Below are 25,606 nucleotides of genomic sequence, written 5' to 3' on the forward strand. Positions count from 1 at the left end.
GTGTCCAAGCTACAGGACACCCCTGAATCCATCCCTGGGTTCCTCTGCCTGTCCCGGGCAGATAACGCGCGGCAGGACAGCGATGAAAATCGCGGCCCGTGGGGGTGCTGAGCCCTTTGTCCCCCCCCAAACCGTGCAGGGATAGGGTTTGGGGACCGCGGGGAAGTTTTCCTTAGCCCAAGTCTTTTTAATTTGTAAGGAAATTGGTTTCTCTTCCCAGTGGGAGATGTGATCTTTAAACATACCCGCTGGAAAATTGCATTTTCCTAATTGTCTTCATTTTTTGTTGGTTTTTTTTTTTTTGTTATTTATTTTGGGGGTTTTTTTTTGGTTTTTTTTTTTGTTTTTTGGGGGTTTTTTTTGGTCATTACTCTCAGTATTTCACTGCTGTGGGGCCTCTTGGCTCAGGATGGGCCGGGGTGGTACCTACCAGGCCAGAGCCGGCACCGAAACCACCTGAGCCGCTTTCCCAGCACCTTCCTTCCCAGCCACTCTCACCCCCAAAAACTCCCAAAGGAGGGGCGTCCCCGAGGCCAGGGAGCGCCCGGACCCCTCAGCACCCACCCAAACTGTAACCCCAACCCTTAACCTCCCGGGCGCTCTTGTGCCATGCAATATTTTTTTTTTCATGCAGGAAATGAGAGAAAAAACCCAAAACCATTTCCTTTTTTACTCTGACGAGAGCTCTTGACCCGGCTGGGGGGGCTGCAGGAACCCCGGGTGCCGGCAGCATCCTGATGATTTTTGCCGCTCTCCTTCATGCCGGGGCACCGGGACCCTCCTGGGGTCTCCGGAGAGCAAAGGGGTGTGGAATTTTGGGGTGCAGAGGCTGGGAACCAGCCCAGGGCCCTTTTTTTTTGGAGGCTTTGCTTCGCTTCCACTATCCCACACCTCCCAGTCCCATACTGGGAAAGCTGGGACTGAGTGGGGGCAGGCATGGGGACAGGCCAGCCGCTGAGCCTGGAAGGAGGGAAATGGGGGGGTTTCAGGGATGCGTAGCAGCCCCTTTGCTGGGGACACGAGGACAGACGGGCCCCAGCCTGGCGAGGGGATACTGGGACGGCCAAGCGCCGCATGGGGATGGGGATGGCGGCCGGGCCAAGGGCAGCGATGGCCTCGCGCAGAGCCAGGGGGGCTGGTGGGATGGGAACGGGGCCCGAAAGGATTGCCCCAGTCTTCCTTAGAAGAGGGGACCCCCCCACTTCCAATGCCGCCAGCTCCCGCCCCTCGCCCCTGCCGCAGTGCCCTGCTGTGCCTCAGTTTCCCCAGCCCCGAGCTGCAGCGCGGAGCCCGAGTTTCTGGGGAAAAAAAAAAACCAAAAAACCAAACAAGCCACAAAAGTTCTTGTCTTTTTTTTTTTTTTCTTCCCCCCCCCGCAAATACATTTCACATGCTCGTTACATAAAAAACTGCGCCAGGGCTGCCCTGCCCAAACCTGCAAGGGTCCGTGCCCGACCCCCTCCCCACCACTCGGCCAAAAACCCCCAAACACCCAACGAGGGTGCACGGGCGAGGCCAGTGGGACCCCCGCTACGACACGGCATGCACGGCTCGGGGAGCGAAGGGGCACTGGGCACGCGAAGGGGCAGCAGCCAGACCCACGGCGGGGAACAGACGGGGAGAGATGGGCAGCACCCCCCGAGGTGCTGAGCCTACCAGCGCCTTCGCCCTTCTCAGCCCGGGGCTGGGGGGCACCCAGCACCCATGGGTGCAAGAGCAGGACGGGGGGATCTCAACGCCAACCTCTCCAGCGCAGCCCCTCCAGCTTCCAGCTCCCGAATCCAGCGTGCCCAGCCTGACCGCCGTCGGCTGGAGAAGGGACATGCGGCTGGGGAGACGTGCCCGCAGGAACGGGGACCTGCAGTAGCCCCTCAGGGTGCAGACGGGAGGAAGAGGAGGAAGCGATGGCCCCCCCCGGCCAGTCCAGGTCCCATCCAGCCCTGCTCCTTGTCCCACCCAAAAGCCCCGAGCCAAAGCCAGCGGTGCCCTGGGTGGGGGGGGAGCAGGGCGTGGAGCCCGGGGACACCGACCCGCGGTCCCCAGCGCTGGAGGGTGCAGGATCCGGGCAGATGCGATGGAGGTGCCAGCCAGGAGCCTCTCTCGGCGTTCGCTTTTCCCATCAGTTCCCGAGCTGCTCGTTCCAAGCCTTTCTCTCCTCTTTCCTGGGCCGTGCGGCCTCCCCGTGCAGGACGAGCCAGCTCTTGCTCTCCTGTACACTTTGGCTTTGCAACCCAAAGAAAACGGACCCGAAATGCCTTTTGCACCCGTACGAATCCCCATCGCTCACCCTTTCGTGCCCACCGCTGCCGTGGCGGCTGGGGCAGCCGCAAAGCCAGAGCCTGTCATCCCTCTGGGGCTGCTCCTCCTGATTTTCATCACCTTGCCTCATTTTGCCATTTTTTTTTTACCCTTTTTTTTTTTCTGGCTGACCCCTCCTCAGAGCCTGGCCTCGGGTGGGTTATTATTGCTTGTGCAGGACCGTCCCCGGGCGGATGCCGCCTCCCAAATCCGCCAACTGGAAGCTCTCAAGGCACAGCCGTGCCACGGGGGTCTGGCTTGGCCAAAGGCCTGGGGGAGACCCCCAGCTCGGCACAACCTCCCCCAGCACCCCTGTCCCGCATCGCCCCGGAAGACTTTTCTCTTGGAAATTCATTAAAAAAAACCAAAACAAAACAAAAAACCAAAACCCCCCAAAAAAACAACCAAGAAAAGAGAAGAACCATAAACAACCACAAGGGAAGTTTTCCGGAAAGTCTCTTAAAAAAAAAAAGGGAAAGGGGGAAAAAAAAAATGGAAGCAGTTTTTTTCCCCAGGCCCAAACACTGCTGGTCTCTTGGCTGGAAAAATGCATAGTTGGTAGCAAAAATGTCGGCTACATCGGGAGCCCCCGGAGCTGGGACAGCCCCTGAAGCCATCATGTCCCGTCACCGTGCAGCTGGGACAGCCGGGGTCGTCACTCCGCAACCCTGAGGTCCATGTGGTTCTGACTCTGCCGGCCTGCGGTGCCCCCGGCATGTCTCTGTCCGCGTCCTGGCACAGCAAGGTCCTGCTGCCGGCCCCAGGACGTCGTTGGTGCTCCCACACCCACCCCGGCGCCATCTCACTGCGGCCGTGCCCGGGCCAGGCAGCAGACAACGGTTCTCCTCTGGGAGAGGCTCAGATCATCTTCATGTTGAACTTCCTGGCTCCTCCTTGGCCGGTGGTGGTGGTGGGACCGTCCACCTTGCGGAAGGAGTACTCCACCGAGAAGTTGTTCTTGTGCTGCCCTCGGCCCCGGCTCCAGACAAAGAGGAGGAGGAAGCAGAAGAGCACCACGCCCAGGAAGGTGATGCAGCCCATGGCCGTGGAGACCAAGATGGTCTTGAGGTCCAAGGTAAACTTCAAGAAGACTTGCGTGTCGTTGTGGGAGGTGTCGTTGAACTCGCTGAGGTACAAAGTCCGGTTTGCGTAGTGGGATCCGTCGGCCGGGCGCCCCTTGACCGTCAGGGTGGCGAAGTAGGTGTCGTTGCCACCCGCGTTGCTGGCAATGCAGATGTAGGTGCCGCTGTCCTGGACTTGGGCGAAGCGGATCTCCAGAGTGCCCCCGGGCAGCACGGTCGCCCGCCCCGTACTGCGCGTGGTGATCATGCGGTGCTGGGGGGACACCCAGGCGATGGAGGGGTCCGGCTCCCCGTCCGCCCGGCAAAGGAAGGACACGGACTGTCCCTCCCGGGCTGTCACGTGCTGCAGCTTCCGATCCCTTATCTTGGGCTTCTGGCAGGTGAAGTACTCGAAAAGCACGGAGTCTGGGAAGTCACGCAGGGCGTTGCCCTGGATTTCGGGCGGTGAGGAGCACATGGGCTGCTGCCCGTCAAAGTTGAGTGTCTTGCGTCGCTGCAGGATCCAGAGGAGGCGGCAGTCGCAGGCCAAGGGGTTCCTGTCCACCCGCAGTGTCTCCAGCGTGTTGACGGAGTGGAAGGTGCTCTCCTCCAGCGTGGAGAGAAAGTTGCTGGAGAGGTTGAGCAGCCGGATTTGTCTCAGGCCAGAGAAAGCCTGCGGCTCCACGGACACCAAGAGAGCACCCACAATGTGGAGCTCCTGGAGCCGGATGAGGTCTTTAAAGGAGCCCTTGAGCACAGTGCTAATGGGGTTGTAGGACAGGTTGAGGTACCGGAGGTACACCAAGTTCCTCAAGGCAGCCGCGGGCACAGCTGTGATGTTGGTGTAGGTGATGGAGAGTGAGGTGAGGTTCAGACCCTGGAAGCTGGTGGGGGAGACGTCTTCCAGCAGCGGCCAGTTGTCAATCTCCAGCTGCAGGAGGTTGTAGAGCTTCTTGAAGTTTTGGTCCTCCAGTGCCGAGATGCTGAGGTGCCGGAGCCGCAGCACCTCCAGGTTCTGGAGGTATGAGAGCGACTCGGCTGAGATGGAGGTCAGGTTGCACTTCTCGATGGTCAGCTGCTCCAGGCCAAGAAGACCCGAGAAGGCCCGCTGGGAGATGTACACCAAATCGTTATCGCCCACCTCCAGGCTCTTCAGGTTTCGTAGGTCCTGGAACATGTAGTCCAGCAGAATGACGAGTTTGTTCTCGCTGATGTCCAGGAGGGTGAGGTTGGTCAGCTTGGTGAAGACCCCCGGAGGGATGAGCTTCAGCTGGTTCCCCCGCAGCCGCAAGGTCTGCAGGTTGAACAGGTTGCTGAAGGCGCCCGGCTCCACATTGGAGATGATGTTCTCGCTGAAATCCAGCTCCTCCAGCAGCGGGTACGGGGAGAGGTCCCCCGGGTTCAGGCAGCGGATGCGGTTCTTGTTGAGCTCCAGGATCTTGGTCTCACTGGGGATGCCCTCGGGGATGGAGGTGAGCCGCTTGCGGTGACACACCACCGATTTGATCTGCGGGGCGCACTCGCAGCGGGCAGGGCAGGCGGCTGCCCGCGGGGGGCTCAGGAAGACCAGGTGGAGGACCAGCACCGGGAGCCAACATGTCATGGTGTAGAGCATGGTCTTATGGGCTCACTGCCGTTCTCCCATGCGCCTGGAAGGGAGAGAGACCCTGAGTCAGCGGCGAGCCCAGGAAAGTCCCACCCATTCCCAAATCAACTGGAAAACGCTCCCCAAACGGTGGCCTGTGGTCCTGCTAAAGTCCCAGCCCCCCCAGGAAGCCTTCCAGACCCCTTTCTCAGCAGCTAATGCGACTTGGTGACCGTGCCCAACCCCGGGGCAACGACGCACCACGGCCTGCCCACACCATCAGGAAAGCAGGGAAACTGAGGCGGGGGGAGATATTTGCAAAAGGAGATGCAGCTGCAGCCCCACGCCTCAGCCTCTGCCCCTCTCGCCACCTCACACCCACCCCGTGCCGCTGACGGGGACCGTGAGCGCGAGCGCCCTGGGATCGGGGGGAAAACAAACCCCCAGGGCAGCACAGGAGCAAAAAGGGGCAGCCAGAGGCCTCGCAACCTCGTGACACTGGTGGGATGCTACATTCCCTCTGCTCCCCGTGCGGCTGCAGCCAGGTCTTGTCCGGTCACACCAATCTTTCCCAGGTCCTGGGCTCGGCGAGCTCCCGCAGGACAGGGGGACGCTCGGCGCTGCACGTAGGGACCAGCCCTCCTGTCCCCGTCCTCAGCGTCGCCCTCTTGGAGCGGAGATTACGGCGGCCGCGGGCGCAATCTTTGCAGCTGAGGGATTAACACCGACCTCGCGTGGCGCGGTGCCCCGGCTGCCCTCCTTTCCAAGGATTAGCACTTCGCCGCCGCTTTCCCTTTTCTCTGCTTCCCCTTCCCTGCTCCCCGTCCCCTTCTGCGCCCCAAATCTGCCACCACGCCTGGAAACACACTGCCCAGCGCAAACTCCTTCCCTAACAAAGCGCTATCGTTAACCTAATTAAGTGGCAGGGTGCTGCGGGGTGTTTCTGGGCCCGGCGAGGGAACATGGCCAATTTGGGGGATCCTGAGATCGAAGCCAGCACGTCCAGCCACCCCTGTGGATGTGGAGCGAGCGCACCAGGTCTCAGCCCTGCGCTGGGTGCGAGAGCCTCAAAGAGAAAACATCCCTTCTCTTTCTTTTCCGCCTCACATCAGAATTTTCTTGCCTGAGCCGCCCACGCGCAGTCCCTGCTGTCCCTCTGTGCGCGTCAGGGACCACAAAAGCGGCCGTCACAGCCCAGCAGGACACGGGGACAAGGGACGGGAGGATGCGATGTCTGCGGCTGCTCAAGCCCATCGCGGCATCGCTGCCCGTTCCAAGCCCACGCCGGTGCCACCGCGTGTCCTCGTGGCCCAAAAGCTTCTGGAAAAGCCGGACTTAAGGTGACTGGTGCTTGGTTTAGGGGGTGATGGAGGGCGAAAGGAGGAGCTGCCGCGAGGATGAGTGGTACCTCACTTCGCATCCATCCCTGCCCCTTTGCTAAGAGGGGCAAGCACCCAGGGCCCCGGGGAGGGTGGGGTAGGACACCCCGGGGTGCTGAGCCCTCCCCTGCTTCCTACCGAGTTGCCGCCCTTTGCCCAAACCTGCTGACCCCTCTCCTCCCAAAACCCCCTCTCCCACAGCATCGTAGCCTCCGTGTCCCAAATCCATCCCGGCTGGCTCCGTCCCTCGCGCCGCGGTCGCACCCCAGCCCCGGGGACAAACCAGGAGGGGTCTGAAGGTTTTGCCACGCTTCTGCTCCCGGTCACCCCCTCCCCGCTTCTGTGCCCACACCGCAGGGAAGGATGCAAGTTCCACGGATAATTGCCAGCCCTGATCCTATTATCCAAGCTAAGCGATTCCCTAGCAATAAACTCATCGCTGGGTGCAATTTAAGAGCCGCAGGAGATTATCTTTCACAGACTTTTTTTTTTTTTTTTTGGTGCATGTCTTAATTTTGCCAGATTTCCTTCTTTCTTCCAGCGAATCAAACGGAGAGGGAAGCGTTGTGGTTTTTCACGCAGCGCAGGGAGGGGATGAACACCCCAGCGGGATGCAGCAGCGGTTTTCCTTGCAGGGGGCAGCAGGATGGGACCGGAGACCCCATCGCTGCCCCTGCCACGCGTCCCAGCCCCTTCCTCCCCCCTCGCCAGGCGTGCGGCCCCTCTCCCAGCACTGCTCAGGCTTTGTCCCTTGCACCCAACCCCCTCCACATCCAGCCACCGAAGGTTCCCAAATGCCACCTGGGCACCAGAGTGGGGATGCTGCTGGAGCCGCTCCGCAGCCTCTGCCTTCCCGGAGGCCGCTCACAGCTGTGCCAAGAGCCATTTTGCCGTGGCGGCCTGGGGAACCCGAGCCGGCTCGCGGATGAGGGGGGGACAGCTTCGCTCGGTGCCCCTGGTTCAGAAGGCTCCGCTCCTGCTCCACCATGTGGCTGGACGGGAAGGATGTGCCCAGGCACGACGTGCAGGAAAAAACCCCTCCCAATTTATTGTGCCGTTTATTTTATTCAGCGTCTCTACGGTAAAAAACACACTCAGGCACCGCTGCCAGGCTCAGGGTCTCTCACGCTTGGTCGTGTCCTGTGCCCACCGTCACCTCCCCTCCCACGGGCTGGGGCGGGGGGGGATCTGGCCCCTTTCCCTCCCCAGCCGCGAGCGCGCCGGCTCTCGGCCGCATTCATTATGAATGAGCCCAGGGTAACCGTACTCCACTTTTGGTTACTCCTCCGGCCACCCGATCCCCTAAGCAAAGGTAGGAACCCGCCGGCGTTGTTTTCCGCGGCAGCCGGGGAGCGGGAGCCGCAGCCCCGGGCTCTCCTTTCTCCTCCGCCCCCGCTGCTCCCACCCATGGGTGCTCCGATGGAGCTGGGCACGGCCCCAGCACCCCCAGCAAACCCCACGGGTGGGAGTTAACTGGTGCTGGATGAGCCCTCTCCCACCAAACTGGTGGGAGCAAGGAGCCGAGGTGGACACCTGGACACCCGCAGAAGCCGCTGTGGCCACAGAGACCCCTGGTTCCCTGCGGTGACAACCGGGGCCCCGCGGTCCCCATCCGGCCCGGAGCCCGGAGCCCAGCAGCATCGTTTATTAATAGCTCATTACTCCGACAGCACGGTGTTCTCCGGGGCTTGCTGGTCCCTGGGGAGTGAGGCCAATTAAGACTCTACGTGAAGGCCTAGATAGAGGCTCGTCTTCCCATTTAATTTATTTTTAAAAATAACACGCCTGCTGCGTGCGGGGTTGGGGAATGGAGCCAGGAAAGCCCGAGACTGAGGGGTTGCGGCACAGCGGGGGCGAGAACAGCAGGCTGCTTTTTGGCACTTCTGAGCCCCCAGGAGCGGCCCCATCCTTCCCTCCCTCCTGGCCAGGACGCGTGGCCACCAAGCCTGTTTTGTCCCAGCCACCGGAGCACGGAGCAACCGGCATTCTCCGACCGCCCGGCTCTCAGATGCTCATCTGCCGGCTGATTCGGCGTGCCGGTCGGTTTTCGCTCCCTCGTGCCACCACTTCTTGGAGAAAAGGGGTGGCGAAGTCTCTTCCACCAGGAAGGGAGCCAGCCCCAAGGCAGGGAGGGAGCAAAAGAGGCAGAAAGCGACGCCGGGACCCCCGCCCTGTGCATTTTGGAAAGGCTCATCCTTAAAATACTAATAATATCAGCATCTCAAGGCACAGGGGACAGGGAAGTGGCAGTGCCAGCGTGTCCCAAAGTTGGCATGAGACAGGAGAGGGCTCCCACAACTGCCGTCAGCAGCCAAGCGCTGCTGAAAACATCCCGAGCAATGCCCGTTTGCTGCTTCCCGGTGGAAAGCCAGCAGCCAGCCCGGCCCTGGCAGCGCCGCGTCTCCCCGGCCCACACCAGGCCCTGCGCCAGCGGCTCGGCAGAGACGGCAGCACCGTACCACGGCTCCGCCACGCAGACGGCAGCACCTCCACGCTCACTGGGGGCCATGCGACACCCTCGCAAGCACCGCCGGCCCCTGCGCCGGGGTGGGATTTGGGAGCAGCCGCGCATCCCCTGCCGAAGCAGAGCGATGTTTCTCATTTCCAGCCCGAGCCCTCCATTACGCCGTGCAACAATGAGCAAAAACGAAGCCCCCCCCAGATGGTTTTTGGGCTGCAAAAGGAGAAAACCAGGGGCCTCGGGAAGTTTGCTTTGTGCTCAGCCCTCACTGGTGATGCTACCGCCATCGACCTGCAGCACCCATGGGCTCCTGAGGGGACTTTTAGGCATTTTTTCAGAGGTGACAGAGCAAACTCCCCCCCCCGAATGTGAAGCCAGGGATTTGAACCATGTTTTTCCAGCTATCAGGTGGCTTTGCTCGCAGCGGAGCACAGTTACTGGGACGTTTTCTGGAGGCACTGGAGGTGCCGCTCAGCATCTCCAGGGTTTCTGGTGCCACCACCCGAAAATAAACCTGTGGCTCCCACGGCTTTATTTTATCCGTTGCCCCGGATAAAACCAGGTTTGTGGCCGCACTGAGCTTGGAAAATCTCCAGAAAAGACCAGGGAGCAGGGGCAGGAGCTGAAGGGGCACCCCCAGCACCTTCCCCAGCTCCATGGGTGACACCAGGAGGTCTCTCCCTCTGACGAGGGCAGCAGAAACAACCCAGCTTCTGCTGGGGAGCCGAGGAGATTAAGTCAGAGCTGATGCAAAAACAAAGAGGCAGAAAACTGGGAGGGTCAGAGGAGGCTAGTGATGTCCCTGCGCCTCACTCGGACGAGGCTCTGGCGATCAGGCAGTTAGTCAGCCAAGCATGAGAATAACCCAGCTGGGAGAGGAGGAGAGAGCTGGAGGTAGGAAGGAAGAAAATCAATCACCAGCCCTAAAGGAGAATTATCTAGCAGAGAGTTATTCCTAATCCCATCAGAGGCTGGCTGGGAAACAAACTCTCCTGGCTTGGCTGCCCTCGGCACGCCCAGAGCCCGTTTTTCTGGGTCAGTTCATTTCCCAGCAAAGTCCGGCTGGGGCACGCAGGAGGGCAGAGCGGGACGAGTGGAGGGACGAACCGAGCGGCTGGGCAGCCGCCACGCTCCGCTTTCCGAAGGCAGGATTTACCATTTCTACCCAGCAAAAGCCATGACTGATGTCTTCACGGAGCCGTCTTCCCACCCCGTGATCCCATCCTGAGTCCTTGCCGAGTCCTCAACAATGGCGACCGCAGGACTCTCCACCTTCCTCCCACATGGAAACTCCCAGCCCTCGTAACTGCTGCAAAAACCCAAAAATGAGGATTCCCTAATGAGCTGAGATGCCAAGGAGACAACTCAAAAGAAGCTACTGCTTATTTTTAGAGACAACCTTATGATTCTTGAGCACGTGGCCCAGGCAATACCGCGCAGGCAGCCACAGATTGGCCACAATCTGCTTTTCTTCTTGATAGACATCACGTCTGAATCTCTATCCCCACAAGATGCTCCCAGGAGAGAAGACATTTAGCTACGACCACAATGTACAACTCTTCTAAAAGGTCACCGTGTGTACCAGGGAAGGAGGTGCAGAAGCTGCTCATCAGCAACAGGGCCTTTGGGGAGGTGTTTAATATTCCACTGGCATCTTTATTTCTCCACCAAGGTGAAGAACTCCTCTAAAATGAGGGAAGGGTGGGACAAGTAAGTAGTAGACTCTTTATCTTGACCCAAGCACTTGGACCAAGCCACCTTTTCCTCCAGCCAGATCTGAATTTCAACTGCTACCGGGAAATGTTGGCTGAGAGTAAACCTGACCCAGATCTCAACAACTTTAAGACCTGCCAGGCCACACCAGAATTAAAGTTGAGCTTGACTCCCTGCCGTCTTCAACTGCGCCCAAAATCGCCTTGCTGCAAGCGAGCTGTTCCAGAAACGCTTGGTTGAACTTGGCTTTAGGCAGCGGTCCCTGGACAGGCACCGGGGATTATTTTTTGAGAATTCCCCATCTGAACCAAACCTGCCCCATCTGACCCAACCTGGGGCCCAAAGTTTGCCCGTGCTCAGGTTTCTTCCTGGCCCAGCACCAGCGATGGGGAATCTGAGCCCTCGGGGGAAATGTCCTCCTGGCACCCGTCAGTTTTAAAGCCCACGCCACAATGTTGCCGAGAGATTTACAAAACACATCCCAGAGCAGCCCTGGCCGGCACAGACGCGACAGGCAGGCACGCGCACATCCCGGCGACGAGTCGAGCATCTCAGCAATGGCTCCTGCCCCCACGGAGACACAAATAAAAATGATTAAATGAGAGGAATTTGCTCCTTCTCCTGCAGCTGCTTCCCCCTCCTGCTTCCCAGGGCTGCTTTATGAGCTCATCACTCACCTCCTGCACCAGGGCTGCCGAAACGCCGCCCGGGAGTGACACGCTGGGAGCAAAACCTCAATGGAGAGCGGCATGGAAGGCAGCGCGCCAGGCCTGGCTGGAGCCACGTGGAAGCGGACGGAGTGAGCTTGCTGGAGCCCGGCCGAGGACGTCCCCAGGCAGAGCACAGGCTGCGCTGGGGACACCCCGCGCTGTCCCCTCCCGCTGGGACGTCCTGCAGACACAGCACCCAAAGGGGCTCCCAAGCAACGGGGAGAACGTGCCACCTCGTCACACACGAGGGGACCCTGCGCCTTCGCTCCACCAACCCAGGCAGCTCCGTGATAAACGAAGTACAGGAGCAGGATGATTAATAACCATAACGGAAAAGCATACGCTGTAATTAGCCACCTTTCAGAAAGCTGATGGATGACGCTGCTCAGGGGCGTGCGGTGCGCTCAGGCTGGCACACGTGCAGCTGGCCCCAGCCCCGGTCCTGGCAGAGCCTTCCTCCCGCCGCCGGCCGAGGGCTTCGCTGCAGCCTGACTGCCAGCTGCCTCCCCACAGGCTTCGCCCCAGCAAACGACCTTGTGTGCCCAGCTGGTGCAGCACGCCAGCCCTCGTTAGATCAGGTCGTTTGTTAAGCTCAGCATCTTGGTGATGCTGGCCTGAGCCAGACCTTTGGTGGCAAAGTTCATGAAGTTCATGGAGTTCAACTAGTCCAAGTGCAAGGTCCTGCACCTGGGTCGGGGCAATCCCAGGCACAAATCCAGGCTGGACAGAGAACGGATGGAGAGCAGCCCTGAGGAGAAGGACTTTAGGGTGCTGGTGGACGAGAGGCTCAACGTGAGCCGGCAATGTGCGCTTGCGGCCCAGAAACCAATGGCATCCTGGGCTGCACCCCCAGCAGCGTGGGCAGCAAGTCGAGGGAGGGGATTCTGCCCCTCTGCTGCGCTCTGGTGAGACCCCCCTGCAGCGCTGCATCCAGCTCTGGAGCCCCCAACATCAGAAGGACGTGGAGCTGTTGGAGAGGGTCCAGAGGAGGCCACGCAGATGCTGAGAGGGCTGGAGCAGCTCTGCTGTGAGGCCAGGCTGGGAGAGCTGGGACTGTTCAGCCTGGAGAAGAGGAGGCTCTGGGGAGACCTGAGAGCGGCTCCCAGTGCCCAAAGGGGGCTGCAGGAAAGGTGGGGAGAGACTCTTCAGCAGGGCCTGGTGTGACAGGATGAGGGGTGATGGTTTCAAAATAGAGGGAGGTAGATTCAGATTAGATATTAGGAAAATTTTTTTTACGCTGCGGGTGGTGGAGCATTGTCCCAGGTTGCCCAGAGAGGCGGTGGATGCCCCATCCCTGGAAACGTTCCAGGCGAGGTTGGCCGGGGCTCTGAGCAACCTGATCCGGTTGGAGATGTCCCTGCTCCTGGCAGGGGGGTTGGACTGGGTGGGCTTTGAAGGTCCCTTCCAGCCCAAACCATCCTGTGATTCTATGAAAGCCTCCTCTTAATCCCTTACCTGGACCACGGTGGCACCCACGAGCCTGGCTGCCGGCAGCGCCGCACAAAATGAAGTCAAGGCAGCCCTCAGCCACCTTGCCGAGGCTTCCGGATAAAGCGACAGCCATTTCCAGACTTGACCCTCACAAAAGACCCTGTTCCTGAGGGCTGGGCCCCGTGGGGTGCCTCCACCCACGGCAGGGGGTGCAGGGGTCCCTGGCCTGCCGGAGAGCCTGGCTTCCCTTCGGAGAGGGAGCCTGCGGCCCCGTTGGGAGGGTGACGCATCGTTCGGGAGGCTTTAACTCCGCGGGGCTGCTGGGCTCACGGGCAGGATGAACAGACTGACGGGCCAGACTGACAGACAGATGTCCGCTCCCAGGACAGAGTGGGAGAGGCAGCCACGGATGGAAAACAACCCTGTCACAGCAGGAAAACAAGCTCGCAGTGCTGTGAGCAAACCTCTGCGGGTGCGGAGGGGTGAGAGGCACAGGTACGGAGCCCCTGATCTGCTGGGAACCCTGCTTAGAGCGGAAATCCAGGCAAGGGGAGCACGGAGAGACAGCCTTCGCTCCGCCTTTCAGCTCTGCTCAGCATCACTCCTGGGCTGAATGCATTTTTTAAGACCTGTCTGCAGCTGCTGCATTGGAAATTTTATTGCCACCTCAATTCCGATCACGGGAGCAGCGAGCAGAGGAAGCAGGGTGAAATAACGCTTGGCGTCGCAACCTACACCTCGGCCTGCCAGGCAGGGGCGAGACCAAACCCCCGCCGTAATAATGTCCCGAGAGGGGAAGGGGACGGGGACTCAGCCCTACGGAGAGCAGCTTCTTCCCAGATTTCGGAGGCGGCTGGCCAGGCCTCGGGGGGGTCCAGCTGCGCTGCCCCCACGTCTCCTCCAAGCTGGAGACCGCAGGGAGCGGTGACATTTGGAGTGAGACACGCTGGCGTCAGTCCCCAGATCTACAGCTTCGGGGCATCAGCTGTGGCTGCGGGAGCAGGAGAGCATCTCCCTTCCCACGAGCAGCTCCTGAACGTCAAAGTCTCTGCGGTGGGAGGGGAAGGGGACGGCGGGGCTGTATCGCTTAACTCCTTGTCCGGCATCTTGACAGCAGAGCAAGGACAAAGCCTCCAGAGCTCCTCTCCCAGGACTGAGCTGATGGACTCCCAAATCCCCATCCCCTCTCTGTGAAACCTGTCCAAATCCCAAACCGCTGCTCTTTAAACCGATGCCGCACACGCATCCCGGTGCGGCCAAGGCTGGGGTCCCTGCTGCTGCCTGCCAGCAACCTCGGAGTGAGTACGAGCGCTTAACGCCCCTGAGCTTGCCATCACATCCCCACCTCAGTTACTTCTTGCTCATTTTGGGATCGTGGCAAGGGGCAGGAGATTTCTCAGCCCTTATGTGTGATAAACCTCCAGCTCGCCGGTACCGAGCGCTCCGCGCTGCAAAAGGAGGGTGGGGATGAGGCGGGAGCTAACGCCGCCAAGCAGGGATGGCCATGAGCTAAAAACGAGCTGGATTTCGAGCCCGGGGAGCACTCACCGTTCCGCAGGTCCGGGGCCGCACCGACATCTGGGTCTGCTGTGGCACCTGAGGCCGGCGACGTTTAAACGGCAGAGTGTCCGGCACGGCCAGCCTCGGCTCCTCTGGACAAAACAGCACAAGGAGATGATTGTAAATCACCTTTCCACAGCGTTCAGCACAGAAATCCCAAATAAACGCCACCAAAGCCCACGGCCACCACACGCGGGCTCCTCCCAGAGAGGGGGAGCATCCTTAGTGATGCTCCAGTTCTGTGCGACTGGTCTGTGGGGTCGAGGGATGCGCTCCCAAGCCCTGATGGCCAGCGCAGGGGATGCAGGACACCAACCTGCAAGGAAAGGATTCGCTACGGTTTTGCTCAAGCGTTTTGACCGCTCTGGATCAAGTTTAATTTGCCTGGAATGAAGAAAGAGGGAATTTAAATAGCTTCTTTTTTGGGGGAAACCCACTCCTCCTAGTTAATGGACCACAAAGGTCCCTGCTCCTGCCCAGGGCTGCCCAAGGGCGGGAGCAGCAGCTGGGGAGGTTAATTCCTGCTGAGATGGGCTTGAGGAGCCTCAGCCAGAGGAGCTTGCCCTTGCAGGGATTTGCTGGAGAAACAAGGAGCCGGCTCTGCAGCGGCAGCTGGAGCCGGCTGCACAGGGCTCATACCCCCTTAGCGCTCGGAGGGGACATCCCTGGCGAGAACACGGAGCCTAGAGGGTGGGTGTCCCCTGCCCGGGCAGGGCTGTCCCCTGCGCCTCCCCACGTGCTCCCGTGAGCCCCGGCACTGTCTGGGTGCTGCTTATGGATGGGCAAAACCTCCCTTTTGGGGTCCTGAGAAGTGACAGCACGCAGCACTCCAGAAAAGCTCAAATTCCTCCAGAAAAACCATCACTACTCCAAAGCAAAGGATGGAGGGATTCCCCTAAAATCTGGCCAGCTCGGGCTCAGCCGTGCAAGCACTGGGGTCACACCCGGTCCCTGGAGGGGTGCAACCGGTGCCTGACAACCCCAGCTCATTCCCTGCTCCGGAAGACCTTCCTCTTGTCCGTTCTGCCTGGGGACCCGGACTTCTCCCCGGGAGGGACAAGCACCCACATTACCAGGTGCCAGAAAGTCACAGCGTAGCCTGCGATGTGCTCAGCCCTTCACGCCATCCTCCCCCACGCTCCCATTTTGTCGTCAACGGCAGCGACGCACACGCACACAATTCAGTTTGGGTGTTGCACCGGGCCCTGGCGGGGATGGGCACCAACGAAGGAGCGGCGCTGAAAGTCCCCCTCCAACTGCGGCAAGAAAATCTGTCATGGGTGAGCTGGGGTTTGCTGGTGGAGCCAGGGGACGCATCAGCCTCCCCGGGCCAGCCCGACGCCACGGCAGCACGGCATCTCCATCCAAAAATGAAGTACAACTGCGACGGAGCAGCTCGGCTCGCTGCTCCCGAAGGCCAGGCTCCAGCTACCGGGGATGGATAAAGCCAAATTGAATACAAATTCCAGCAAGCTGCTGAAACCGAATTGCAGCAAACCAAAATCTGCTCATCTCCTCAGCATTACCACCTCCTCTCCTGCTCTCCCTGCAGGCAGCAAAGCATGGAGCGGCTCTGCCTCCAGCCCCGCCAGGCGAACGCGACGTTTAAGCTCAGACCACTTGGGCTTGGCTTATCAAACCTCGGCATGGCCTTGGCATTTGTTTTTGGCAGCTCCTGCATCACTTAGCAACCTCTGTTTCAGGTTACTTCAGGTTTTTTCGTCTGCAAATACACTTTAATCCCCATGAAACGGGACCCACCAGCACGTGGGCGAAGTGGCCCAAAACCTCTGCTAGGCCCACGCGCCGCTACAGCCACAATTCCACAGCTCTCCGTGGGTTTGTACCACCACAGTCTAGCCTTGTATTTTAAGGCACATCTACTTAAAACTTGTATTTCAACTCTTTCCTAGAGCAGTTTGACGGAGGAGGCAGGAGGTAAGTCTGCTCTCCTCGGTGACCGCACACGACGTGCCTCTCCATCGACGCGGCCCTGGTGCAAGTTCTGCATGTGGGAGCCTCTTAAAAAAATCTGGCAGCAAAGGCCCAACAGGACCCAGGGGTCCTGTGAAATCAGCAGAGACGCTTGTACCTCCAGAGGACCAGACCAGGACACCCTGAGCCAAGGTCTCCTAGGGCAGGAGCATCCCAGCTCTCCCAGCTGGAGCCTGCGGACACGCACGGCAGCAAATCCGCGGCTCATCCCAGCTCACGAGAGACCTGCAGCCCCTCCGAACCCACAAGAGTCCTGGACCCCAGGAGCTCCTCAACAGCCCCACCCTGCTGCAGGACACCCAACGGTGCCCAGGGTCCATTACGGAGCCATAAGCCAGACACTTTTGCTCATTAGCGTAATTAACATCAGAACCCCAAGCTGGCCAAGCTGACCTTTAGTTATGAAAATACAGATAATAAAAATGACGTGTTATCTTGGAGGGGGTGTCACAGGCCGTTCATTTGAGATCCTCCGTGAAATCCCCTCTCTTGGCGATGTGCCCCCAAGGAAAATCTTTCTGCAAAAGTAAATGTGGGAAAATTCGGAAAATTATCAGGGAAGGAGGAAAAATTCAGCTCCACAGGAGCAGCTCAGCAAGGACGTGGCAGCTCCCGGCTTCTAGCGGGGGCACAGCTGGAAATGACCGCAGGGAGAGAAACGGAGAGACGGGGCAGAAGCGTTAAAAAAAATGAAACAGAGGGGGAAAAAAAAAAACAAAAACAACCCCCCCCCCCCCAAAAAAAAAACCCAAAACCCAATGACATCTTTCTTAAGAGTCTTGGGAAAGTGGGAAGTCACTGAGATGGAAAGAGCCGAGCTGGACCCTGGCAGCACTGCTGGAGCCCAGCCCAAACCAGCAGTCGCCTCGCCAGGCACAGCTCTGCCCGTGTCCCAGTATGAACCAGAACTCCCCGTGCAGCAACAGCCGCCACCCAGGGAGAACTTCAGGGCAAATTCACGGGGAAAAAATACTCAAAACCTGTCAGCCGTGCCAGGAGCGTGTCCGGTGATGGATGAGGCTGACCCATCAGATCACAACCCTGTTTGCCACAACAACCAACCGGGGCCTGAATTTCCAGAGGCTGCCAGATGTGAGCGTGAGGCCGAGCGAGGCAGTGGTGTCGAAACCCAGCGGGACGGCCCCTGAGCTGGAAATCGCTTTGCCACAAGGCTGGTGCTTGATGTGGAAAAAAAAAAAAAAAAAAAAAAAAAAAAAAAATGACCCTGAAGGCAAGAAGAGAAACCGCTCCCTGAGCTGCTGATGATGGAAAGGGTCTGGCCTCCAAAATAACTCCTGGACCCACCCGCCGCTGGGGCACCGGGCACGGCTAGGAGAGACGCTCGGCGTCACCAGCTGAGCTTCCCCGGGAGCGGACCGGCGACTCCAGCTCCGTGCCGCCCTGGGCGCGAGGAGTAATGAAGGCAGGATTATTTTCCCCCCTCTTCTCCGTTTGTCACACTTATTTAATACTCCCACTTATGGAAAAAGGTCACAATTTCGATCTCATTTACATCTCTTTGTCTTCGGTTCATCATTGCAGGCTCCTGCTCGTTCTCCAGCCCCACTCAGTGTTCCGTTATGGGGGCCCTGCTCCATCCCACCTTACGCTGTGAGGGAAAGGAGAAGAGATGGAGGTCCTGACCATGCGACCTCGCCTGGGTCTCCAGTGAGAAGATGCCCCGTAGAAAGCTGACCTGCGAGCAGCCTTTTTCCTCTGGCAGCGCGAAAGGAACCAGATGGACTTTCCTTCAAACGAGATTTAAATGGAAAAATACAGAATAGCTCATTCTGGCGATATGAAAGAGTTGGTGCCCAGCTGTCCCCAGCACGGGGAAGGTCAGACTGGGTGACTCTAGAAAAAAGAGGTCAGAAGCACCAGCCACCTTCATGGTTTGCTTCTCTGCAAACTCCTGCTGCTCACTGACCTGCGAGGAGCATCGTGCAGACCACACTCATCATGAAGATGGAAAGCGCCTTCTCAAGCCCACCTGAGTCCTGCTCGGTCCAGCCACACCGCCATTCTTCCAACTTTGGTTATTAAGCACCCATCCCAGCTGCCCAACAGCTCCGCGTGACAGCCAAAGCTCTCCATCTCGCAGGGCCAGGTGAGCTGGCCCCGCAGCTTGCAGCCCATCAATCCCACTCTAAATTATTTCAGCCCACCTGGACCGAAACAGCATCCAAATCGAGCAGGAAAAGCGAGCGAGGCCTTGCGGGGACTTTTCTGGAGATGCCAAGGATGGGAGACAAATCGGAGGTCAACACTCAACCTCCTCATCCAACCCCAGGTCCCACCAGACCTCCTTGAGTTTGCTGGGAGCTTCGGGGTCCCGCCACATGACAGGGGCAGGGCTTGGGCTCGGATGCACCCAGGAGAGGGAGAGAAGGACAATATTTGTTTCAAATGGTTCTTTTATTCCCTTTCTATTAAATATTTTCCCTCCTCCTTTCCAAGAACCTCCTTTATTTCTCCCTCTAGCAACAGCAGCTGGGAGAAACAATGAATTTTTAATAGGAGAGGGGGGCGGGAAGAAGAAGACCCTCAGGCAAAGAGATAAAAGATTGATCTATTAACTAACCTCATCATCACAAAACCACATTTTAGGGAGAGGGAACTGCGTGAGGGACCACGCAGCATCGGGCAGGGAGCAACGGACGCACGGATCGGCTCGCTCTCAGGGTTGCAGCCTCCCCTTTCCTCCTGACGCGGTGGCAGGACAGATGCTGCGGAGGGGAACGTTGCAGAGAGGGTGAATTCTGCTCAGAGGGAGCGCAGCCCTGTCTCCCTGGCCATGCCGGACCCCAAACAGGCCATTGCATGGGCAAGGGGAACACCCCAAAATCCCTGCCCCGCGCCATCGCGCGCTGTCCCACTGCAGCGTCTCGCAGCCAAGCTGTTCCCATCCCAAAGCTTCCCTGGGCTCTGCAGGGACAGGACTCATCGTTGCAGGGCAAGGATGCCCAGTTCGCCCAGTTCAGCCAGTTCACCTCCCGTGGCGCCTGGCCCTGCCTCCCCACCACACGGCTCATCCTAAATATAGTCCTGGTTCTCTTTTCTTGTAGACACAACCGGTGCTCCGGGTGAAAGTCCCTTCCCATGAACTCACTGTTGCTTAATAAAGCACAAACCCTCGGAGACCTCGATGCTGGGATCTGTCATTTCAATTCCCAGTGACACTTGTTCCTTTCTGCTGCACTATCGCTCGCTGCTATTTTGGCTGGCACATCGGGAGCCAAACGAGAAGCCCCAGCGCTCCAGGTCTGAGCTCTTAAGAGCTGGGTTGCAGCTTTAAAAGAAAAAAAACCCAAACCAACCCATCTGATGGACGGGGCTGCAAACTGCAGCGAAGCCCAGGGTGGCATGAAAAATTCACGGGCAGGAAGGCAGGAAAGTAAGGAAAGAGCTGGGCTGAGCCAGATGGTGCGGGAAGGAGCGGGACTGCGGCCGGGACTGCGGCCGGCCGTGCCATTCGGGGCCAAGCCGCTCAGCGAGACGGATGCTGCCTCCGCTCCCCAGCCTGGGACCCGGGATCCCGGCTTCGTGGATGCCCAGGCATCGTGGCAGGCTGGGAATCGCAGCCCAGACCCTTCTTAGCTTCTTAAAATTTTTTAACTTGTGCGCAGGGAAGCCGTTTCTCGCAGTTTGGCCAAATTACGCCCCCAAGTCCCCGCTATTTGTCTGAGCTGAGGCCAGTTTGCTCCTCTCCCCGGTTTGCCCAGTTTCTATGAAGAAGAGGGAAGGGGAGGACCCAGGGAGGGCTCTGCTCTCCGATGACAAGTGCCATTTCCAGTTCTGCCACCCCCACCATCCCCAGCCCCACGCCCTGCCCAGTCTCAGCCACACCTCCAACACCCTGTGGGCCTGGGGCACCCCCGGGCCGGCACGGGGGTCCTGCTACAGCCCCAAAGCATCACGACGTAGAACAAAGGGATCAAAAGAAGGAGAAACCAGTGCATATCGTTGACGATGGCTGCCCAGTGCCCGCTGCCAACGGCCGAGCGATGCTGCGGTCCAGCCCCTCTTGCTCCCGCGTCCCCGGAGCCAACCCCAGTGGAAGCATTTGCTTCGTCTCTCAAGGTAAATCCTACAGAAACTTCAAAAACAGCCTCTCAGAAAAGTCCACCAATAAGGCTCGAAGCTCAACCAATTTCCTTACCATGGCCGGCGAGCCAGAGCCGCTCTCGGCATCTTTTCCAAACGCTCTCCTGGGTTTTATTGCTTTCCTTCATCTCCTCTGAAATCTCCACTCTGAACATTTCTGCCCTCACCTGTTCGTTTCGGTGTTTTTCCAGGACTCACAAAACCTCCTTTCGGGCTCCGGCAGCAGTGCCTTCTGCCCTCGCGCTGCAGCCCCTGTCCGGGGACCGGAGGGATGCCGCGTGATGCTCCCTCCGCACTCCTCAGACAATTCAGTCCTCGCTTTACAGCTGCAGACCCAGACAGGCAGCGGGATTTTGGCTATCAGAGAGCACACTGACCTACAAAGCCAGGCCTCTGGACTACGTCCACATACAGATGGGGAAACTGAGGCACGGGATGATGTTTTACCGCCACTCGGTGATTCAGCGCGGCAGGGGACGAGCCTCACTCGGTCCCCAGGTCCCTTAGCTCTGAGAGGTGGGACGTGGCACTTGGGGAGATGCTGCCGGTGATGGGCATCCCACCTGGACTGCCCACACCGCAGCGAGCCGGCGGCGCAGGAACTACCACTGCCCACACAAAACGCATCCTTCCATGCACTTTACATTCCCAACGTTATTTCCAGGGGTAGGGCAACAGCTCGCTCCCGTCCCGGGGATGCGAACGGAGCAGCAAGGCAGCTCGTATTTGCTGGAGCAGCCCAGCTCGTCCACCACCGCCTGCTCCTTCCACCTCACTGCAGCTTCCGCTCCCCGCGCCGCCGAGCGGAGAGGGGCCACCCGCTTCCCAACGGGATGCTCGGGGGTGAAACGGTGGCGAACCGACAACTAGAAGTTGAAAAAAATTGATTCCAACAACATCAACGCTGAATGCAAATCCGTCCGGGTGCTCTTGCCCGTCCGTACCATCGGGCTTTAAATTCAATATTTAATTCGGGCCTGTGCCATCGCTCGGAGGGAAAGCGCAGCGATTAGGTTTGGGCCTTGGAGCGAGGGATGCGTTATCCTGTGATGCAGGATTAACACAGCTAATAAAAGCAGACATTCCTGAGCTCAACACAGGAAAAAAAAAAAAGAAAAATAGGAAAAAAGCCCCAAGCCCTGCTATCTTCAGTGAGGCATCGGCACAAGCGTGTCCCTCGGGAAGGGCTGAGCCTGGCAGCAGCAGGGACGGTGCAGGATTTGTCCCTGACACCGCAGAGAGCCCCTCGCTCAGCCCACCGCAACCGCTTCCCACCCCGGGCATCGACGCCGAGGGGCAACCCAAGAGGGGCGAAACGCAACCCAGCACCCGTTTCCCTGCTCCTCCAGCTCCCTCCTCCCAACAGGGCAGGGTGAAAAACAAAATCTGCTGATTTTTAAGCCGAAAAACCCAACGAAGCTGCTTTGCCTCCTGCTTGCCAGCACTGGTGGGAACACATTTGGTCCCTGCTTTTGGGATGCTTCTCTGGCTGTTTTGCAGGCTGGGCGTTTGTTTGAGAGCATCTTCCCCCAAGCTCAGCTCAGCCAAAGACCAAGGGCTTTGGGAAAGGCTGCAGACATCCAAGCGGGATTTTTGTAACCTCTGACAACCAGGAGAAACGTTGGGAGGACCAGAAACCACCTCTCCCAGCTTCTCCGGCCAAAACTCACCCAGCCCTACCAGTCCTCCAGCAGTGAGAGGCAGCAACTCTGCTCCCTCCCCTCCGCCTTAGCGAGGGCCGCAGAAATGCCGATGATAAAAGCATTAGCTCAAATTAAACCGGATCAATCACGGGCTGTCAAACTGGCAGCTCCCCAACAGATCTCGAATTCTTCTCCCGCTTAAAAGGACACGCGCCACATTTCTCGCCGCGCCCCGGGGACGCGGGCAGCAGGTACCTCATCCCCCAGGCTCCATCCTGCAGCGTAAGGGATGACGAAGCAGCGGCGCAAAGCAGAGCTTTGGGGCACAAAGCCCCGGGCCACCTGTTCACCAAGGGCTTACCGCGGGGTTCGCCACCTGAGTTTCTGCATTTTTAAGGCCAGCAACAGAATCCGGCCCTGGCTTTAAAGCCACACATGAACATATCACGCTGAGCAGCCGTTACTGGGAGCTACTGGGCAACTCTGCTTCTTTAGGTTGGCTTTTTTTTTTATAGTTCCTTGTGATTAGATGCAGAGAGACGGTTGTAGGAACTTTGCCACCCTGGATGGGGCTTTTCTGGTGGTGTCTCCCCAGCAGCAGGGCTGGACCTGGGTATCCAGCGCCCACCGGAACGGGCTGCTCCAGGCAGGACGCCCGTGGGCAGTGCATCCCCAGCCAGGGCAAGAGCTGGCAGCAGCACGTTGGCAGCCAAGACCAAGCCACAAAACGAAGCAGCAAGTGGGAGCTCTCTGAAAGGCCCAGACTGGCCCTCACTGGGCCACCGAGTGTCCCCAACCCTGTCCTGTCCCCGGGGTCCAGCCTCTCTGCCTCGCAGCTGATGCTCTTCACTCCAGGCGCTGCCAGGCTGCGGATCCACGCACCGATCAGCTCTGTCTATTTTGCAGGCGCTCTGCCTGCTTCTGTTCTCCTCTCTCCTCTTCTCTCCATCCCCAAAAACCTCATCTCAGGGTAAGGCTGGGCACGAATTTCCAGAGCAGCTGCTCTTCCGGAATCGCTGCCTTGCGCGAACGCCGCGGGAATTAGAGCACCTTTTGTCAGGTTTTAGCTCAATCCGCTTTGCGAGTGGATTAAGAAACTGGCACAAAAGTACGCGGGGATCTGGAGTAGGAAGAGGCAGGCTGCTCTTCCAGAACGGCGACAGCAGCCGCGATGCTGCGATCGCTGCCTGCTCCATTTCGCCGAGAAGCGCAGCCCCAGTTATGTTTGCGTTTAAACCAACCTCGGGGTTTTTAACGGGAAAATCGGCCCAGCTCTAAAATAAAGGATGCTGAGAGAAGGGGGCGGGCAGGACCCCGGGGTGGCGAGGAGCCCGCGGGACTGGGGGGCACAGAGGAGATGGGGGAGACCCTTCCCGACGCCTGGGGATGTTCAGGCCGGCCGGGGTCTGCCAGGGAAGGGCGACGGCGGGGAGATGGCGGGTACCAGCCCCTCCGGAGCACCGGGGGCAGGGCGGAGGATGGAGCCGGGGAGGCTCGGGCTGGACCCCTCCGCCGGCTTGGGGCCATTTAAACCGCGGGCACGGGGTGGGGGGGTAACAGCCCCGCCCGCCACCGCCAAGCCCCCCGCCCGGAGCTGAGCCCCTCCGCCCGGAGGCTGCGGCGGGGCACGGGCCGGGCAGACCCCGGGGAACCGGTTTCGGGGTGCGGGGGCAGGTGGAGGAGGGTGGCCCCAGGGGCGGCGCCGACCGGTTCCCCGCACCCACGTGTGCGCCCGGCTGGGGCCGGTTCGGTCCGGTTCGGCCCGGCGCGACCCCCCACCCTTCCCCGGGACCCCGCACTCACCGCTCGGCTCCGGCTCCCGGACGGACCCCGGCCCGACCCCGGCGGCGGCAGAGCCTCCCCCGGCTGCCCGTGCGGCGGAGCGGCCCTGGAGCCGCCCCCCGCCGGGCCGGGCCGCCCCCGGGAGCGCGGGGGAGGGACGCGGCCGGGGCGAGGGCCCCGGGCGGAGCTGCGGGCGGGGGAACGGGCAGAGCCGGCGGGGAAGCGCGGGGAGGGGCACGGGGGTCCCCTCCCCGTTCTGCCGTGCCCAAAGGGGAGGGGTCCCGCCTGACAGCAGGGGCTCCCCCAGCCTCGGGCTGCACTGCCTGGGACCCCGACCCCACACCAGCGTGCCCGGGTACCCCCACATCACCCTGCCTGGGACCCCGACCCCACGCCAGCGTGCCCGGGTACCCCCACATCACCCTGCCTGGGACCCCGACCCCACGCCAGCGTGCCCGGGTACCCCCACATCACCCTGCCTGGGACCCCGACCCCACGCCAGCGTGCCCGGGTACCCCCACATCACCCTGCCTGGGCTCCTCCAGCCCCCTACCAGCCTGCTTGTATCCCCCCGTTACCCTGTATCACCCTGCCTGCCCTGGGACAGGGTCCAGCTCCCCTCTCTGCCCTGGAGACTTACCCCACAGAGGCAATCATGGACCAACGTGGCCATTTCCCCCCATCCAACAGGGAAAACTGGGACAAACGGAGCACAAACAGCACCAGGAACAAGCACAGCCCCCAACCCAGCCAAGACCCCTGGCATGGGCTCCGCTGCCCCTCACAGCAATGCCAAGCTCACCAGGCAATAACGTGATTCAGCTGTGCACCCCCCAGCACCCACATCCCACAGGAGAACAGCGCTCACCATTAGCCATTCCTCTCCGGAGCTCCCTGCTTGCTTCTCTCCGCTCCCACAAACGCGGATGATTTGGTCAATTAGGCTTTGAGGACGCGAGAGGCCAATTCCCTCGTCAGGGCTGACTTCCTTCCAGGGCAGAATTGTTGCTCTTCTCTATTGACCCGTGCTCGGTCCGGGCTGCCGTTAGCCTTGCTGGTCACAGGGCTTAGGGAACGTGGGCTGCTCAAGTGGAGTGTCCTGTGCCCTTGATCTGTTGCGTGACAGCCGACGAGCATCACCTGAAAATTCACATTTTCTGCGTCTGGCAGCAGTTTTCAAGCAGGGCTTGGCAGCGTGTCCTCCATTTTACAGATAGGGAAACTGAGGGAAGAAATCAGGCGTGAGGAGCAGGGCGCAGCACCGAATCCCAGGCTGATTTAGTGCCACGAGCTCCGCTGGTAGATGTTATTGCCTGAATTGGCTCAATTTGTGCAGGATGTGGCCAGAAATAACACCAGCTCTCCCAGCTTGGGTGCCTTATCTGTTCCACTTGCAACTTCCATCCCTCGCTGCAGCCCAGCGCTTCTGCTGATGGAGGTTTCTGGCTGCCTCCTACTGCTCGTTTGCTCCGGGATGTGGATTTATAATTTCATTGCAGGCACAGGCATCTCAGGCTTTCCCATCTGAGTTTCATCCCCAGCCTCATCCTTGGATTCGTGGTTAAAACCGAGAGATTTACACAGGTGTGAAGGAATTTCATTCCTGTTTTAAACAATGACAATTTATCTGCTTAATAAAAGATGAAAAATCCAAGCGTGAGGAAATGCAACTGTTTTAGTTGGAGATGTGTTTTTAAGAGGCTGGCGTGGGGAGGGGGGGCGTGCCGGAGCAATTCACATTTCATTTCAATTTCCCGTGATGAAAAGGTGATTTCTGCCTAATTTGAACCTAGTCATTAAGCCACCGTTTCAAAAACCCAGAGTCAATTAAACAGCACCCCCCGCCCTCGCTCCGCAGGTCTGCCTTGTTATTAATCAAGGGAC

General features: G+C 59.4%; 1 protein-coding gene across 2 annotated transcripts; it reads right to left on the bottom strand.

Moving 5' to 3' along the window:
• Positions 1-2,147: 2,147 nt before the first annotated feature.
• LINGO3 (leucine rich repeat and Ig domain containing 3) lies at positions 2,148-25,320 on the bottom strand. 2 transcript variants are annotated; one of them, XM_086767604.1, is made up of 3 exons: positions 24,591-25,320; positions 14,187-14,290; positions 2,148-5,008 (listed from the first exon to the last, which is right to left on the bottom strand). In XM_086767604.1, the coding sequence occupies exon 3, from the start codon at positions 4,972-4,974 to the stop codon at positions 3,157-3,159; it is 1,818 nt and encodes a 605-aa protein (XP_086623730.1). In that variant the 5' UTR covers positions 4,975-5,008; positions 14,187-14,290; positions 24,591-25,320; the 3' UTR covers positions 2,148-3,156. The 2 variants fall into 2 exon arrangements, with proteins under 2 accessions (XP_086623730.1, XP_086623731.1); XM_086767605.1 differs by lacking the exon at positions 24,591-25,320 and adding an exon at positions 23,744-23,807.
• Positions 25,321-25,606: the final 286 nt, after the last annotated feature.

The sequence above is a fragment of the Chlamydotis macqueenii genome, chromosome 26, assembly GCF_036417535.1.
Source record: "Chlamydotis macqueenii isolate bChlMac1 chromosome 26, bChlMac1.mat, whole genome shotgun sequence".
NCBI classification, from domain to species: Eukaryota; Metazoa; Chordata; class Aves; order Otidiformes; family Otididae; genus Chlamydotis; species Chlamydotis macqueenii.

What these genes read in the sequence shown, in the direction of transcription:
- LINGO3 (XM_086767604.1), bottom strand. Translation starts at nt 4,974, where the DNA reads ATGCTCTACACCATGACATGTTGGCTCCCGGTGCTGGTCCTCCACCTG.